This window comes from Mchenga conophoros, linkage group LG5, assembly GCF_057382185.1.
Source record: "Mchenga conophoros isolate Kocher_MC1m ecotype Shallow Benthic linkage group LG5, M_conophoros_male_GT1.1, whole genome shotgun sequence".
Lineage (NCBI taxonomy): Eukaryota > Metazoa > Chordata > Actinopteri > Cichliformes > Cichlidae > Mchenga > Mchenga conophoros.
The window spans coordinates 3129817-3149190 of record NC_140530.1 but is presented as its reverse complement, the minus strand read 5'-3'; the positions used below and the strand labels follow the sequence as shown (position 1 = coordinate 3149190).

Sequence of the window (19374 nt, the reverse complement as noted above, 5' to 3'; positions counted from 1 at the left end):
TCAACTTTTAACTATTTAAATTTTCAGATTTTTCCTTTTAAACAAATTTAAAGTAAAACAACATAAAACACTGCAAGTCACAACACAATTAAATATAAATTAAAATATAAAAACAAAAAGAAGATGTACATTCTCTGTCATATGGGCCTGCATGAATAAACTTTCTGAATCCTTTATCATCCGCAACTGAAAATAGTTGTGGACCATTACTATACCTTTTTAATGTGAAGTTGTTGTCACTGGCTCTCTTTCTCTATCTCTCCCTCCCGCTCTGTTCCTGTGCTACTAAGAGTGTAACTACCAGCCCTCCCCCCTCTTCCCAGCGCAAAGCACAGGTCGCGTGCGAAGTGAAGCGGAAAAAAAGTTCAAGAGAGAGGGTGAGAGAAAGAAGAAAAAAAAAACCACGGCTCGCGTCGTTCACTTCAAAGACCCGGCTCTAAGAGCCGTTTCGTTCGCGACCGACACATCACTAGTTGGAGGTGCTAGTCCAGACAGTGGTGGAACTGCCAGCTATACAACTTCAAGCAGGCGGCAGCGAATTGCCGATGGCTGGACAGGGTTAAAAAATTATTCAAAAGGAATGACTGGCCATTGGGGCGGGGGGGCTGGAAGGAGGTGTTGGCCGTCCGATTGGGATCTGGGATGCGGGGCCTCCCTGCTGCTGCGGAGCCTGGGACGGTCTGCTTGCTTCCACCCTGGGGGAAAGGGTAAAATCTCCTGGGTCTAGATGCCAAGGTGTTGGAAATGATTTTCCGTCTGTTAGTCGATACAAGAGGGAAAATGCGGTTTTAATACTGGACAAGCCCTTCATGCTATGGAGGATACTTGATGGGGCATGTGAGTTTGCCCAACCAGTCTGCATGTGTTTTGACTTGGAGAAGGCATTTGACCACATATGACAGGTGCTTCAGGAGTATGGGGTGTCATTCAAACCTTATACAACCATTGCAAGAGTTTGGTACGCATTGCTGGCAAGACCCTGGTGGTGACCAAGGGCCAGCGCTGGTCCACCAGATGACGGGGTTCTGTTGGCTTCATCAAGTGATGGCCTCCAACTCAAACTAGAGCAGCAGCGGGTATGAGAATCGGCCCCGGAAGGGTCGAGTGCCTACTCTGGGTCAGGGATGAGTTCCTGCCCCAAGTAGAGGAGTTTAATTATCTCAGGGTTTTTTTCATGCGTGAGGAGAGAAGAGAGCGGGGGATTGACAGACAAATTGGTGCAGCTGCTGCAGTGATGCGGATGCTGTACCGGTCTGTTGTGGTGAAGAGATATCTGAGCGTAAAAGCGAAGCTCTCAATTTCTTGGTTGGTCTACATCCCTACCTTTACCTATGATATGAGCTTTGGGTAGTGACTGGAGAGATCTCTCAGCTGGCCTGGGAAGGCCTTGGTGTTCCCCTAGAAAAGAGGCTGGAGGAGGTCTGGCCTTCTCTACTTAGGGTGCTGCCCCCGCGGCCCAGTCCAGGATAAGTGTAAGAAAATGGATGGATGGATGGAATGAATAATGGCCCAATTTCATTGGCCGGGGATTTGGGAGGACATGCACCAGTGACGCTGTAACTTAGGTGGTAAAGCAGGTCGCCTACTAATTATTGGTTCAGATACTAATCCTATGTTGCTCTCTGATGCATCCATCGGAGTATGAATGCATCTGAATGTTAGATAGAAGGCACTTACATAGAAATAGCATATAAAAAAAAGTGCTTATGTGAAGCAAGATGTGTAAACCGCTTTGAATGCTCAGAGTAGAAAAGCGTTATATAAGAACCAGTCCAGTCCATTTGGTGTGCATCGTACTCTGATTGTGAGCTGGTGAACCAGTGGGCCATTTCAAAAACACCCAGTAGTGTTAAGGGTACTCTCATTCAAGCGCACTGGCATGGACCAGCATGAGGACTACTGTTCCCTTCACGGTCTTTTTGAACTCCTCTCTCTTTGTTATTTCTCAAGTTTCTCATGTTCCTACTTCCTAGTGTTTCTATCATTTGGTATAGCTACATCTATCACTGGTGTCATCCTCCTCTGCTTGTCCACCTCTACTATGTCCGGTTGATTAGCCATCAGCTGTTTATCAATTTGTATCTGGAAGTCCCACAGGATCTTAGGTTGGTCAATCTCAACTACCCTTGGGAGGCAAGACAAGGGTAGTTTGACCTCTGGACCTCCAGGCCATACCCAGCACAGATATCCCTGTATACTATGCTAGTCACTTGGTTAGGGCATTTCATGTATTCCCTACTTGCGATTATCTTGCGCCCTGCTGTTACTTGCTTGTCTTGGGGGAATCTCTGCACAGCCTGCACCTGGGATCTTTTGCTTAGAGTATGTTCCTGTGCTGTCTTGATTATTTCCTCTGTGCTTTCTTTGAGTCTAGCATTCTCTAGCCATTGTAGGATTTCTTGACATCAGCTATGTCTTCTATCTGCCAGTGGTAGATGCGGTGCACAGACCTGTCTTTCCATAATAGTCCCCTTCTTGCTCCTCTGCATGTGCCTGTTCATGCTAACTACTATGATGCCTGACAGGAGCTTCCATGTTGAGCTGAAGGTTATTTGTCGGTAGTTGGATGTGACCGGTGCAATATGGGGATCCGTGGGTATCAGGACTGTCTGTCTTTCAGTTAGCCATTCTCTGTGTATCTCATCCATTAGCGGCTGGTTCATTTGTGCTGAGAGACATTTGTGGAGTGTAATTAGCTTTGTTAACCAGTAGGTTAGAATCATGTTAGGGCCTGGTACTGTGTAACTTTTCATGCTTGAGACACTTTCTTGGAGATGTCTGCCACTGTGATGGTTACTGAATCCTTTTTAGGGATGTTACTGTGGTCTGCCACTTGCCACTAAGCAAGAGAACAAAAACAATTTTTGGATAGATTAAACAAGATTCCGGTACAAGATTATCTGGTACCTGATTGATGGGAAGAGAAAAGTATGGAGAACTAAAGGAACAACATTATCTTTCCAACATGTTGAAGGTGTTATGGCATGGACATGTATGGCTGCATTTGGAAGCAGGTCACTACTGATGATGATAATGATGTGACTGCTGATTGAATTGGCAGGATGAATTCTGAGGTTTACACGGCTATGCTCTCTGGCGGTTCAAACCTTCAGGTACAGAAACAGCCAAGTATTAAGCATTTAGTATAGTTACTTATAAACCCCTGAAAATGTGGGACTATTGCTGGAAACAGTTAATTCAGTACTTTTGTTGAAGGTCTTGAAGCCTTTACTTCATTTTTTCTTATTTAAAATTCCCTGTTGTTATGTACAGAGACATAAATTACACAAATTGTGTCAATGCCCAAACTTTTATGGGCCTAACTGTAGGTGGACAGCAGCTATCATAACCAGAACTGTGCACTTAAGATGAGCATATTAAGGACATCCCAACTTGTTGGTGTCAAAAAATTTCAAATACAGTGGAACCCCGACATACAAATACCCCGTTTCACAAAAAATTCAAGTTACGAAGGCACTGAACGTCAATATTTTTGCCCGTGTTACGGCAAAATGCCCGAGTAACAAAATACGCTGGCTCTGATTGGCTGAGCCTACAATGCCCACAATGCCTTTCGAATCATGTGACAACCCCTTGGCTTCCGTACTTGCGCTTCGCTGTTCCACTTGAATGACATATTGTTGTTCTAGTTAGCAATTAGCCTATAGCCTATCGTACAGCATCGCCTCAGTCAAAACGCGCGATGGATGCTTTGGCTTGTGAAAATTTTCGATTTAAGAAAGACCCTCGGGAATGAATTAATTTCGTAAGTCGGGGTTCCACTGTAATTCAAAGCATAAATAAAAATGGGAGTTTTCATGTATGTAATCTCCAAAGTCTGTATCCCACATTACACAGCCAATACATTAATTTGATTTTGACTTCAATAAGAAATGAAGGTAGGCAACACATTAAATTAGGCTGACTATTTAGGACACTATACCATACAAAAAGAGCAAAATAAATTACATTTTGTTGTTATGGTGGTGTTATAAATACGTTTAGTCTCAACTGAAGCCTGCCTCCTCAGGGGCTGCTACTTTCCTTACTTCTACTTTGTTGTTGAGGGTGAGTGCTCGAAAAAATTGGGGACCATCCCAAATAGAGAGCTTTCCCTGAGTAACTGAAGCTTGGATTATAGACCAGAGAAGAAAGTTGTATGACAGGACAACTGGAACAATATTTGAACTGTTATAAAGGAATCATATTTTCGAAGTTAATGGACAGCCAAAGATACTCTATACAAGAGAAGCACACAAAAAACATAGAAAAGAGATTTTAAAGGGCAGTAAAGTAGGTAAGAACTGTCAAGAATTATGAAAAATGGTGTGTATAAAGTATTTATTGGCAAACACTACTGTATGTTTCCTCCTACCTGTTGATCTAGGTAATCCAGGTTGCGCTGGAGCTGAAAATCTAATATATCCTCCTGAACCAAGCAGCAGCATTGGTGGCAAGCGTGGAAATCAAAAAGACAAATATTGTATAGATAGCAACTCTTTATCTTATTATTTTGATCTTATGATGTATTGTTTTAATAAATGCATATGCAATAAATATATATTTGTAAAGTTCCTTTAAAAACAAGACCAAAATGTGAAAGTCATCCTTAATGTCCCCTTTGCATATCATTCCTAGTTTATTTTTCACAATCACAAATACAGTGTATTAATGGTACCCAATCATTGCTTATTATCAGTAGATACCCAAAGCCAAGGTAACCAAAATGGATCAGACATCTCTACTTGGACATACAGATAATTAATGCCAGACCCCACAGCTGACAGCATTTACAATACAAAGTTACATATGCCACAGCATGAAGTGCATTAAGTACAATTTACATACTTTTGCAGCACATACCATTTTACTGTGAACAGAAGGGGAAACAGGGTAGTTGTGGTGGTATAATCCTTGGTTTAATGATCTCCTATCACCATGGTAGTTATACTAAAGGCAGTAGGGAAGAGAACATAGAAAGAAGAAAGGACAAAATAGAAGTAAGGTGAGTGAGAGTGTTAGAGTGGTGTTAGATGAATATGGTGTCACTATATCAAAACTGGAGAGTCTTGATTTTATCCCTGCTGACTTTCTGTATTGATAAATGTTATTCAAAGACTTATCAAACATTAGTTTCTCAAAGCTACACACAAACACAGTAAACCGGTTCACCTTTGGGGAGCTGAAAGATCTTCTCAGACTGTAGACTGGTGGATAGATTGCATCTTCATTCATCCTCCCTGAAAACCGGTCAAAACCATTGGATAGTGATCGAGCAGGTGAGGCATAGGTGCATGACGCTGGTGAATAGGGCCGCCTCGATGATGAGGATGGTGATCTGGGCACAGACTTGGAGCGTGGCTGAATAAACAGGCTCCTCATGGATGTTTCCATTCCACCATAGTACTGTGGCCCCCATTGGTCTTGGGGCATCTGTTTCCTGTACAACCGGTGGGGTTCATCCCTCAGAGAGTGTCGCTTTTGCTCAATAGTCCATAGTCTGTCATAGCCCCCCACAGCAGACATAGAGCAGATGCTGTCTGGTCGGACCCCTGGTAGGTACAAAGAGTATTCGTCCACAAAGTTATAGTAGCCAGCTGAGACTTCTTGGTTCACAGAATAGTAAGAGGGTGGCCTGAAAGCACAGGAAAAATTAGAGAATATTTCCGACATGAAAAACTATTTGAATGTGTGAAAGTTTATCTTGGTCTAGTTCTTCTTTAAGAAACACAATAGGATAAAGACTAAAATTACATTTTTCCCTTTTTAAAATACACATTAATTTTTATATATATACATTACATTTTCATAAAACAAATCAAATTAAGTCTTTCTAGAAACACAGAAAGGAAACTTACTCATGAAATAGCAGTTATAGACAAACAATACAAAACAGAAAAGATGAAAATAAAAACAGTTGAAAGGTTTTATTTAATTATGGGATCTTTGAAATTAGTGTGATAATATTTTTTTGGGATTAAATAAGAAGTGTGAATAATTTGGTTAGTGCCAAAGGTGTCTGAAAACTATAGAAAATCATTTGAGAACCAACACTTCTTCAAACAGCCTTACAAAACAAGTTGTGCACTGCTTTAATATTTGTTTTTGAAAGGTTTTCTATTCCATTAAAATAATCAACAATAATGTATATAATCTGTATTTCTGATAGTTTACATTATTAGTGTGCACGTAATTCAATGATCACTGTGCCAGTGTAAAATCATAGTAAATAACTTATAATATTTGAAGACCTGGAGACACAAAGAGCAGTTATATTTCTTCTCTTCTAAATTGAGCTACCTGTTGATGTCTTCTTGCGAGGCCATGCCCCGCCGCTGGTTGACCCACTGTTGCAGTTGAGCCATTGAGCACTTTCTTTGGGCCAACCTCTCTGGAGCTGTCCTTGGGACAAAACCTCTCCTCAGCACCACATTCTCCTGTTGTTCCCTGGGCTCATATGATAAACCAACACCTGGCTCTTCATGTCCCTCAGCTGGTTGATGTCCATTGTGGCTGTTGGATGGAGGGGGTTTACTACTGCTGTTGAGGGGCATGGCACTAGGAGGAGGAGTTGTTCTTCCCCCTTCAGCTTCTTCACTTTTCCCTTCCATTCTATCATTTATGTGAGAGCATAAGTGTTGTGTTTGTGAGTTATGAGGCTTTGTCTCCATGCTGTGGTTGATAAAATCTTGGTGTTTCCTGGGTATTTGGAAGAAAAAGAATGAATGAGAATTAGGACAGCACTGGATCTGACACCAAAAGATCAAGCAGAGTACGGCACCAAAGAGTCAAGAGTCACTGTTACCGATATTACCCCACTTATTTATTTAATAATAGTAGTTTCTGTTGTTGCTGAGTCCTTGGTATGTGCCAGGGACTTGTCCTGCTCCAGGGCCTTTCCGTAGGACATGCCTGGAATAGCTCACCTAGGAAGCGTCCAGGAGGAATCCTAGTCTGATGCCCAACTACCTCAACTGGCACAGAAGCAGAAGTAGAGGAGCAGCCGTTCTACACTGTGTCCCTCTTGAATAACCAAGCTCTTCACCCTATCTCTAAGGGAGGGCCTAGCCACTCTTCTAAAGAAATTTATTCCACTTGTGTCCACAACCTGATTGTTTCATCCACTAATGAGAGCTTGTGACCATAGGGTGAGAATAGGAACACAGATTGCCTGGTAAAAATACATCCTCGCTTTTATTCTCAGCTCTCTCATTGCCACAACAGAGCTCATGTGTTGTATTATCTCATGTTGACAGATAACGTGAGGGAGTGTTCCATTCTCCCCTCAGTTGGGAACAAATACGTGAGATACTTCAGCTCCACTGCTTGGGGGGTATAACTCGGCCCTGATCTGCAGTCGGTGCTCTGCCCTTTCAGACTTGGAGGTGTTAATTATTGTTCCCGCCGTTTCACACTCGGCCACAAAAAGCTCCAGTGCAAACTGGTGGTCACCACCTGATGAAGCCTGAAGGCTATCACTTAGCTATGTCTAGATATTTTTTCACAGTCAGGTTCCACCATCACCCATTGCTGGCTGACTTCTGGCATGGTAAGTGGTATGTCATAGAGATATGGGTTTTGGGTCACTGTTTATGTGATGGCATGCCACATCTGGCCAGATTGTGGCTTGGTTTATGTGGCCCAGGCTCATAGGAAACAGGACTGGCCTGGATCCGGCATCAAGTTGGCACTTCTGACTGACTGGTGTCATGGCAGGGTGTATGTCAGCCAGATGTGGGCCAGGTCTGGCAATGATGTTTAGTTGGAGGCCAGGATGGGACAGTTCAGGAGGCCTCCTGGCCTGGCCTCCTGTGTTATCGGGCCCCAGGCCGGCCACCTGAACTGTGTTTCGGACTCTGCTCCCCTGTGAGTTTTGTGTGCCTTATTTTGGGACTCTGGGGCCTCCATCTTTGGTCATGGCCCGATCCCTCCGTCCTGGGCCCCCTGCCGCCCGCAGGTGGTGTGTTTCTGTGGCTGTCGGGGGCCAGCCCTTGAGGGGGGGGTACTGTCATGGTCCTGTGGCCATGACTCAGTGACTTTGTGTTTATGTTCTTTATTGTTATTACTTTCATTATTATTCGTGGCTGTTTGGGGATGGTTTGTGTTTGGGATTTTAGATACTGGGTTCTGGGTTTGTGCTCCCTCTATTGGTCCCTGGTGTTAGTGTTCCCCTGTCTCGTCAGGTTAATCAGGTCCAGCTGTTTCCCCTACCTGTGTGTGATTTCCCAGTGTCTCTCTGTGTACTTATAGTGTGTGTTTTCCTCTGCTCCTCGTCGCGTCGTCTGTGTTCATACCCTGTGAAATCCCCTGCGTGCTCTCCCTGCTGTTCTCCCTTCATGTTCAGGTTTGCCACTCCTTTGTGTAGTTTCTCCCAGTTTAGTTCGTCCTGAGTTCAGTTTTTGCCATCTCCACTTTATGTTTGGTATTGTCAATAAATCACCCTTCACGTCTGAAATAGTGCTGCGTTTGAGTCCTCCTTCCACTCTTCACACGGCCGCTGACCCGGACCGTGACAGAAACCTGGCTTACAAAATCAATTCCTGACAGACATCACAATAACGGCTTTTCTGTTGCGACTGCCCCAGGGTGGCGGTTTTGCAATTTATGTAAAAAAGTTCCTAATTAAGTTCAGTTCCGTAATCTTAATTATGCAAATTCTCATGACCAATGATCAGTGGGCTGGTTTCAGTCATTATGCAAATGTGCTGTTTATAAGATTGGGGAAACCTGCTGAGACTGAAGAAGTCACTTGGATGAGCGACAAAACGTTTCTCCCACAAAACGCTACGTCCAGATGAACAGAATCAACTTTTTGGAGGTTTTCAAAGGCTATTTTATCACCATTGTGGGCTGTTAGAGACACCCCTCGGCTAGTAGTGAGGCTTGAATTTAATTTAGTGAAAAACTATCTACATTAGATTTTGATGAAATTGTGCTGGCTGAAGAGTTCAACTGGGACTGGTCGTCTTCTGCCTCAGACTTTTTTAAATCTATGTGTGATTCATACAATCTCACACAACTAATTTACAACTCATCCAAATCCTAAATGCCCATAAAAGTCGTCACTTATAGATTTAGTTTTAACTGACACGCTGTAAATACTGTAAATATTCTCACACTGGGTTTTTTGCAAATTATATCAGTGACCACTGTCTGATAACTATAGTCAAACAACTGAAGGTCCCAAAATCGAGACCACAAATAGTTTTTAAATAAGATTTGAAGCATTTCTGTGAGCAAGCTTTCTTTCGAGTTTTATGGGACTATAACTGGAATAAAATCCACCTGATCACTGATGTTGAGCTCAGATGGAATTATTTGTATGGCAGTTTTATCAAAATTATAAATAAACATGCCCCCATGCGCAAATTTAGAGTAAAGTGCAGAAACAACCCTTGGTTTTCTCCTCAGCTATCCAGTCTCCTCAAAAAAGGGATGCTGCCTGGGCTCAGGCCAGAAAAACTCAGTCTGAAGCGGATTGTCTGATTTTTAGACAGCTCAGACTTCGTTCAACCTCCATAATTAAAAAGGCCAAATCAGAATTCTGTCTTTAAAAAACAACTAAACATCTGAATGACCCTAAAAAATTCTGGATATAATAAAAAAATGAAAAATAAGAAAATCTTCTCATGGGGACATAACTACCAATGAGTTGCCAGTGTGCACGTTAACAGAAAAATGTGACATCTTAAACTGCTTTAATGGGCATTTTCTTTCATCAGGGTCTTTATTTGAATCTTTCTATCCAGATTTAAAACAGCTTAATCAACAGAAGTCTCTCTGCAACCACTCAAAATCAGTGTGATTGTTTCTAATATACCTCATAATGATCAGTTATTGCATTTTTTTAACATTTGTATGGGATATTGTATTTATTTTAATTGTTATGTACTTATGTGGTACATGTATTTTTGGCTTTTGCTGGTAGGTCTCTCTTGGAAATTAGATTTTTAATCTCAATGAGATTTTTACCTGGATAAATAAAGGACTAATGAAAAAAAAACTATAAACAGAATTGGTGACAAAGAGCAGCCCTGGCAGTCTAAAAATACACCATAAACTAATCTGATTCACTGCCGGCAATACAACCAAGATCTTCCTGCAGTTGTACAGGGTCTAAATGGCCTCCATCGACTGGACAGACACCCTGTACGCCCAAAGCAGCCCCACAGGTTTCCTCCAGGGACCTGGTCGAATGCCACAAAACACATGTAGACTGGTTGGGCAAACTCCCACACACCCTCAATTGAAATTAGCTTTGGTCAAAATAATAACTATTAACAGCATTCATAAATTTAAAAAAGCAAAAAGATAGCACCCCCCCCCCCCCCCAAAAAAAAAGATAATAAAAATAAAGCAAAGTGAGGTAAAAGAAATAGAAAATCAATAAGACATTGCTTGAAACCAACAAAAGACCAGCAAAAATTAGATGGAACACAAGGTAAATACAAGAAGTAGCCATAAAATTAAATAATAGTTAATAGCAATAACTTGTCACAAGGAAAGAGTTACTGCCCCAAGTGGAGCAGTCCACATATCTCGAGTCTTGTTCCTGAGTGAGGGGAGAGTGAACGGTGAGATTAGCAGACCGAATGGGGCACCATTTGCATCTGTTGTGGTGAAGAGAGAGCTGAGCATTAAAGCAAAGCTGTCGATTTACCAGTCAGTCTACATTCATACCCTCGCCTGTGGTCACATGCTGTTAGTAGTGGACGAAAGAATGAAGTCAAGAATACAACTGGCAGAAATTTTTTTTTTTTTTCGAAGAGCGGCAAGACTCTGCCTTAGAGATGGGTGAGGGGCTTGGTTACTTAAGACGGCCTTGGAGTAGCGCCACTGCTCCTCCACTTCGAAAGGAGTCTGTTAAGGTGGTTCAGGCATCTTAATAGGATGCCTCCAGTATGACTCCTAGGTAAGGTATTCTGGGTATGTCCTACCAGGAGGAGGCCCTGGGGCACACCTAGGTTTGCTGAGAGATTATATCTCTCGCTAGCATGGGACTCACTTGGTGTCGCCCTGATTGAGCTGGATGAGTTGATGGGCATAGGAACTCCAGAGCGATAAAAGCGCACTGTAGGTATTACAGGTACTGCACTGCAGTGGTTTGTATCATATCTATCTAATATACTCCAATTTGGTTATGTAAAGTGAGAGTCGTCTTCACACACTAGGGTTAATAATGTAGTTCCACAGGGTTCCATGCCCCATTAGAGCACTTCGCTCTCGCTCATTGCTACGGGCCATTCGATCCCTATACAACCGTTGCAAGAGCTTGGTTCGCATTGCGGGCAATAAGTCGGACTCGTTCCCGGTGGGTGATGGGCTTCGCCAGGGCTGCCCTTTGTCTCCGGTTCTGTTCATAATTTTTATGGACAGGATTTCTAGGCGCAGCCAAGTGGCGGAGGGCTTTCGCTTTGGTGGCCTCAAAATCTCATCTCTGATTTTTGCAGATGATGTGGTTCTGTTGGCTTCATCGGGTGAAGGCCTCCAGCTCGCACTGGAACGGTTCGCAGCCGAGTGTGAAGCAGCGGGAATGAGGATCAGCACCTCCAAATCTGAGGCCATGGTTCTCAGCCGGAAAAGGGTGGAGTGCCCACTCCGGGTCGGGGATGAGTTCCTGCCCCAAGTGGAGGAGTTCAAGTATCTCGGGGTCTTGTTCGCGAGTGATGGGAGAAGGGAGCCGGAGATCGACAGACGGATTGGGGCTGCAGCTGCAGTAATGCGGACGCTGCACCGGTCCGTCGTGGTGAAGAGGGAGCTGAGTGTAAAAGTGAAGCTCTCAATTTACCGGTCGATCTACGTCCCTACCCTCACCTATGGCCACGAGCTGTGGGTAGTGACCGAAAGAACGAGATCGCGGATACAAGCGGCAGAAATGAGCTTCCTCCGAAGGGTGGCTGGCCTCTCCCTTAGAGATAGGGTGAGAAGTTCGGCCATCCGGGAGGGGCTCAGAGTAGAGCAGCTGCTGCTCCACATCGAAAGGAGCCAGCTGAGGTGGTTCGGGCATCTGACAAGGATGCCCCCTGGGCGCCTCCTGGGTGAGGTGTTCCAGGCATGTCCCACCGGGAGGAGGCCCCGGGGCAGACCCAGGACACGCTGGAGAGATTATATCTCTCGGCTGGCCTGGGAACGCCTTGGTATTCCCCCGGACAAGCTGGAGGAGGTGGCTGGGGAGAGGGAGGTCTGGGCCTCTTTGCAAAGGCTGCTGCCCCCGCGACCCGGCCCCGGACAAAGCGGATGAAGATGGATGGATGGATGGATGGGCTCTCGCTCTGCAGACCTACTTGTTGTTCCTAGAGTATTTAAAAGTAGAATGGGAGGCAGAGCCTTCAGTTTTCAGGCCCCTCTTCTGTGGAACCAGCTTCCAGTTTGGATTCAGGAGACAGACACTATCTCTATTTTTAAGATTAGGCTTCAAACTTTCCTTTTTGCTAAAGCATATAGTTAGGGCTGGACCAGGTGACCCTGAATCCTCCTCTCCCGCGTTACACTGCAATAGGTGTAGGCTACTGGGGGATTTCTATTATGAGTATTTCTTCTTCAGTCACCTGTTCCACTCACTATGTGTTTATACACCTCTGCATTTAATCAGTATTAGCACTAAGCTGTTAATCTGTCCAGGATGTACCCTGCCTCTCTCCGTGACCCTGATAAGGGGGAGAGAATGGATGGCTGGATCAATCTTTAAAATATGAAAGTGATCTGTGACATCAACATTTCTAAATTGTGAAATGGTAAATGGCCTGTATTTGTATAGCGCTTTACTAGTCCCTAAGGACCCCAAAGCGCTTTGCACATCCAGTCATCCGCCCATTCATGCACACATTCACACACTGGTGATGGCAAGCTAACAGACACAGAACAAATACTCACTCAGATCTTGTAATATATGATCAAAAACATTCATTTTCTGAGCCACATAAGTCTATTCACCTGCTAAGTTGCATCATTAAAATATTATTTTCATTTCATGTCAAATTGTGCCACTCAACTCTGCCACTATTTATTCTGTAGTAATTCACAGCCTTGGCTCTTGTACTGTGTACTGTAGTTAGGACTGATAGAGATCAATAACCAATAACCAAGAGATCAATAACCAAGTTGTCAATTCACTGGTTTTAGGAAAGGAGTCTGTATTTGCTGATAAAAATGGATCTGCTATGTGGTTACAATTATGCCCTGGCTATGGCCTTGGGGATAAGTTGACCTTTTGTACATTTCTGCTCTTTTCATGCAAAATAACAACATGATCCAAATTTTCCATTTATCTCTTGCCTGGCTTGCATTCACACCAATCTGACTGGAAATCTGGATAGGTTCAAATGAATTGGCCCAATAGACTATGGCTGAATATATACATATACATATTTTCAAGTGCCATGTATAGAGATTGACAGACCACGTGACTTTCGCACATTGCATTGTGGGTACGAGTGGCAACAAAATCAAAACACTGCATCAAGCGCTAGCATTTCCAGCACAGGTAATCGTTATTTCTGCGGTTTTAATCCCTACTTGCATTTTATTTGCCCCAAAAACTGTTATGTACAAAACGAAGGAGAACACGGCAGCTCCGTACAAAGACAGACGTGACGAAAAGGCAAAAAAATGTACGAGGAAAAAAATCAAAGGAGTGAAAGGGTAAGACCCATACAAGCATACAGAGTGGAGTAAGGACGTTAGCGTGCTGCCCAACTTTCATCACGCAAATATTTATTATTATATGGTCCTAAGTGTGAGTGCATACACTCACTTACTTACTCACTCACTTACTTTGGTGATTTGGACTATTCCATTTCACAGCTGTTGTTAATTTTTCCCCCTTTATCTCCTGTACAGGTCAACGCAATCTAGTTGTCGTTTCAGGTTGTAGTGTTACACAACATTCTCAGATCTATTAGAAATAAAATTAGTGTTTTGTAATTCATTCAATTATAGTCTTTATTTGTAACTGGCATTATTGTTTCGTTCTATTATAGAATCTTACAAGAAAGAGGCAAAATTGTATTCCATCACGCTTTATTAGCTGCTTCGGTGAAAAACAAATCAACCATGCAACAAAAATAAGCCATTGCAAAACAACATACTGGAAAACAGTTATTCATCAATTGATTGCTTCAATACAACACTTGGGCACATATATGCAGGACTTTTCGTGGCTGTTTTGATATCGCTCTCTCTCTCTCAAATCTCGCTGTGGTAGCAGCTTTAAACTCGGTCTGACCCAGGTTGATAGAGGGGCCCAGTCTGGATCACATTCCAGCATTTTGTAGGCTGGTTTTCTTACAAAACACAAGAAATAATAGCCCGCAAAGCCACAGTGAACAAAGCAGCATAGCGCAATGAATTCAATTCAAATCAATATAAGACTTGATTGTAACCTACATCAATAATTATGTTATGATAAATTACGTAATAACTACAACAGAAGACTTACCTTTGTGGAAATGCTTGGAGCAGACTAACATGTGAGCTGGAGTGTTCTGGGACGTTATAGTTGACTCTTCATATTACTGTGAAGCACTTTGGTGTGCCTTCGGGTTTTTAAATGTGCTATATAAATAAAATTGTATTGTATTGTATTGTATTGTATAGTTGGTCTTCGAATGGCTGCAATCCAGGCCATCCGTCGGCTCTTTGTTACTTCAGAAACATGGCTTAAACAATTTCTCTTCCACGACGCTTCCCGTGAGTGTTATGCGACCGGATATTGCAGTTTATACTACAACAGCTTCTTGCCATTCTTTGTGTTTCTTTTTATGGCTGTGTAACTGTTTTCACGTGAAAGCCTGCGTGCGCTAGTACCGCTTGCCACTCGTACCCACAATCCTTTGCGGTTTTACCCCAAAATGATGTCACATTTTCAATCTCTTTATAGCTCCATGCATGTGTGTGTGTAAACCTGTTTCTTGGTTGACTAGTGACCTCAGCAGCATCACTCAGGGCTCTGATCCACTCTTCCTGTTCTGCATTGCTGTCTGTGCTGAAATAGTATGTCCTGGTCCCGACATGCTCCACCTGAATGCAAAATCAAATAAACGCTTTAAATTGCCTTTTTCACTTTTCTCCTCTTCCTTCCACACCTGCAGAGTGAAACAAAGAGATGCAACACATTCAACTCAGTCTCAAACTGTCATGGTCTCCGTGCCTGCCCGGCCGGCCCCACAAAGCTACATGTGCTGTTTTGGTTCTCTCTCTCTCTCTCCCTCTCTGCCTGGGCGGAGCTCACTGTGGGCTCCCGCCCTTGACCCACACACCTGACAACAATCACCTGTCATCACCGGGAGCACTATTTGAGGCTGGAACACAATTCCTCTTGTCACTGGATGATTGTACTACTGATGTTAGTGTTTCTCGCAGCTCCTGTGAACTTGTGCTTAGTAATTTGAGATTCGTGATTCGTTTCTTCTCTTTCCTTCTCTCCTGCTTTCAGACCTTCCTCCCCAGACCTGTGACCTCCCTGCCGTGTGAACGTGTGTGAGTGTGGGAAGAAGACGTGAGCGAGTGTGAGAGAGCTACCCTGTGATTCCCTGGAGTTTTGGATTCCCTTCACTGGATATACTGTGCACTGGTGCTGTAAATAAACTGTTTTTTGGAGACATCTAACACCTGAGTTCCTACAACCAGATTGTGACACAAACTACTATCCTGCAGGCAGTAATTTTGACACTTATTATTTTTCTATAAATGTAATAATATATTTAATAATAAAAGCGCATTAGTATTGGTAGCTGGCTTTATAAAAATTATAAAATAAAATAAAGGTTTTTTTTTTCTTTTTTATTCTGAAACGCTCGTGGGTGAGTGGTGCCATCATATTCCCAGAGTGTGGTTTTGTTTAATAATAAAATTAGAATGCAAACTAGTCCAAAGTGCTAATAGCTCAGTATTATCCTGGGTATAGTTTCTGATTAGCTTTGCTAAGTAGCATGCCAGAATCCTTACATGTTCTCTTGAGGTGAAAGTGAAACTTTATGAACTAAACCAGGATGAAGAATAGAGATGACATACAGATAATAAATGGTAAATGGCCTGTATTTATATAGCGCTTTATTAGTCCCTAAGGACCCCAAAGCGCTTTGCATATCCAGTCATCCACCCATTCATACACACATTCACACACAATAACTGAAAAAATGGCACGCAGTTCAGTGCAACAGAGATAATAGTGCATTCCTTGCAGGCAGGGAAGTTCTAAATCAGAGTAAGACATAAAATATTAATGCTGTATTGTTCACTATCTTACAATGCTGTGTTTGCACCCATTCCCCAACTCTCTGCGAATGGTACTCATGGCCATTGATCAGTTGTTGTTGATCAATGGTCATGCCAATTTGCATAATAATGATCAAGAACTGACCTACCAGACCATGAATCATTCAGTGGGCTGGTTTCAGTCATTATGCAAATGTACTGTTTATAATTTTGGAAACCTGCAGTCACTTGGATGAGTGACAAAATGTTTCTCCCACTGAAAACGCTACGTCCAGATGAACAGAAACAACTTTTGGGATATTAATGTTGTTACCAACTGCGTTTCCTAATAAAACAAAAAGACAAAGCCCTCATGTGTGTAGATGAAAGTGGGAGGAAAAAAACACAGAGGGGAGGAAAAGATTAGCTGTGACAAAAGCCACCAGTCACTGCTCTTTATAAAATGCTGCACTATACTCTAGCTTCAACACACTGTGCACTATGGATCACAATGCTTTAAATATCTACTAAATATTAATAATTGCTTTATCTAGTACTGTAGTTATTTCAAATAATGACATAATCAATCCATTTTGGCTACACAGGTAATTCTTCATATTTCAAGAAACTCATATCTGTCAGTCCGATTTAAATTCTGGGATGTAGATTTAGTTTGGACACATTTTTCATAACTCCTTTTCATTTGCGGTTCTAATTTTAAAGCATACTGCCTCTGAAAACACAATGTGTGACTGGTAAATCGACAGCTTTGCTTTAATGCTCAGCTCTCTCTTCACCACAACAGATGCAAATGGTGCCCCATTCGGTCTGCTAATCTCACCGTTCACTCTCCCCTCACTCAGGAACAAGACTCGAGATATGTGGACTGCTCCACTTGGGGCAGTGTGTGTGTGTGTGTGTGTGTGTGTGTGTGTGTGTGTAGAGAAGATGTCCTCTAATGTGGATAGAGGACATGATGTCACTCATAAACAAGAGTCATTTCCTTCCACGGTGGAACATCATGAGACTCCACCTCCAGCACTCACAGAGGGTGATGCAACTGTGTGAAATGGCTGAATATTAAGACGCAGCAGTAACCTAGCAACAGAGGTTGGGGCAGAGCATGTGTGTGCATGTACGTGTATGTATAACCCTTCTTTGTTGTCCTTTCTTTCTTTCTAGAGCAGAAAATGAAAGAAGGAGAACAAGTTACTGATCCCTCCATTCTTTGCTCCTTTCTTAAATCATGAACGTATTACTTACAATTATACAAATATACTTTTTAAATCTACTGTATACTATTTGCTATTATACTTAATACCAAAACTAACACAAAATGAAAATGCATTTAGGCAAAGGCATTAGATTGGGAAGCAGAAAAAAATTAAATAAATTAAAAAAGAAAAGGCTAAAAAGATAATATAAGAAATGGAATGACAATAGAGCAAAAACATAGTAAGGTTTCCAGTTTCACGTTTCCTCACTGGAAACTTAAGACTGAAAAATAAACAAAAGATGAGAAACAATTAAAGACGGAAGAAAGGAAGAACAAATAGAGAAGAAACAAAGGAAAAACAAAGCCAATAAAGAAAATACTAAGGTGGCAATAATATGCTTCAGTGAACTAGAGATGAAGCAGACAATAGCACACTACATAAAACCTCTTCAAAAGTAGAAAAAAAAAGAACCTGAATTAAACAAAAAATGTAATTAAACTTCAGCACTTTTTAATAAGAGGCAAAATCAGGTCAAATACTTATGGATGCAATTGTTTTTGTATTTTATATAACAAAATGTTAATGCATCTATAAAATATTTCTGTGCCCTTCACCTTTGACCTAAGTACATTACTTGCATAAATGAAGCTCAATAAACAGAAAAAAAAATTCCTAACCACTGAACACTCTGAAAAACACTAAAACCACAGTGCAGCTCTAAGCCTGGTACGTCCTTGGGTTGGGTTTGAGCTCCTATAAAAGCAGTAAAATAACTTTCTTTTTTGTGGTTACAGCTAAATTTTCATTGTAGTCAGTGTTATTCAAATGAATGCTATCCACATTAAATAAATATTTTACTGATCCAACAAGGGACATTTTTCTGTTACAGTAGCATGATAAACAGTAAAAATAGTATAGTCTACAATACACAACAACACAGCTGAAATGAAACGCAGGCTCCTGGAATATGATAAATGGTAAATGGACTAGTTTCTATATAGTGCTTTTCTACTCTTCTGAACACTCAAAGCACTTTACACAACTTGTGCTTTCACCCATTCACACCAGCACATTTTCTAAGTGCTTTCTAACTGACATTCACACACACATTCATACTCCGACGGATGCATCGGGGAGCAATTTGGGGTTAGTATCTTGCCCAAGGATGTTTGGCATGCAGACTAGGAGAAGCCAGGAATTGAACCACCAACCTTCTGATCAGTAGATGACCTGCTCTACAGCCACCCCTTGTACTATGAAAGAGCGCAGGAATTTATATATTGACAAGAGTGAGACAAAGTAAGCTAATGCTCACAAGAAATATACAAATCTCTTCTGACTACAATTACTAATACTAGTATAGTAGCACTTCACCACAAATCAGAAGGGCAGGAGAATATTGGACAGGGTAGCAATAGAGCTAATATTCGGAAACAGAAAGTGTACTCATGTTACATGAAAAGGAATTGAATATTAGATACAGTTATTTTGTCAAATCCTAAAGATAGGGGTACCAAAAGTACAGAAATTATTTACTTAAGATGAAGCATAGATACTTGCGTGAAAAAAGACTCCAGTAAAAGTAAAACTACAGCTAAATAAACCTAATGCTGTATTAGTCCTAGGGATGGGTATTGATAAGATTTTAATGATTCCGATTCCATTTTCGATTCTGTTTAACGATTCGATTCTTTATCGATTCTCTTATGGATTCTTATTTTTAAAAAAGGAGAACACTAAAGTCGATTAGCTTAGAACTTTGTTTTATATCTTCTCTTTGAACAAGATAGAAATTTAAGAGTAACATGGCCTTACAAACCCAACAGTGAGATCTTAAGAGATCCAGCCTACGGCTCTTCAATGGGGTGTCACAGGGTCCCCAGGAAAAAAAATGTAAATGTAAAATAATAAAATAAATATTCTCCTGTAGCAATAACAAAGTGTAACATAAATTATTCTGTAG

General features: G+C 41.9%; 1 protein-coding gene across 1 annotated transcript in view; it reads right to left on the bottom strand.

The window, feature by feature from the left end:
* The window catches only part of plekha6 (pleckstrin homology domain containing, family A member 6), a 75183-nt gene that overhangs the window by 40083 nt on the left and 15726 nt on the right, over positions 1 to 19374 (bottom strand). Inside the window, exons 5-9 of the mRNA XM_085275451.1 lie at positions 14903 to 15018; positions 6301 to 6699; positions 5173 to 5635; positions 4864 to 4950; positions 4376 to 4429 (exon numbers count right to left, since the gene is read on the bottom strand). Coding sequence (XP_085131577.1) covers positions 4376 to 4429; positions 4864 to 4950; positions 5173 to 5635; positions 6301 to 6699; positions 14903 to 15018 — 1119 coding nt within the window. The remainder of the gene's footprint in view (positions 1 to 4375; positions 4430 to 4863; positions 4951 to 5172; positions 5636 to 6300; positions 6700 to 14902; positions 15019 to 19374) is intronic.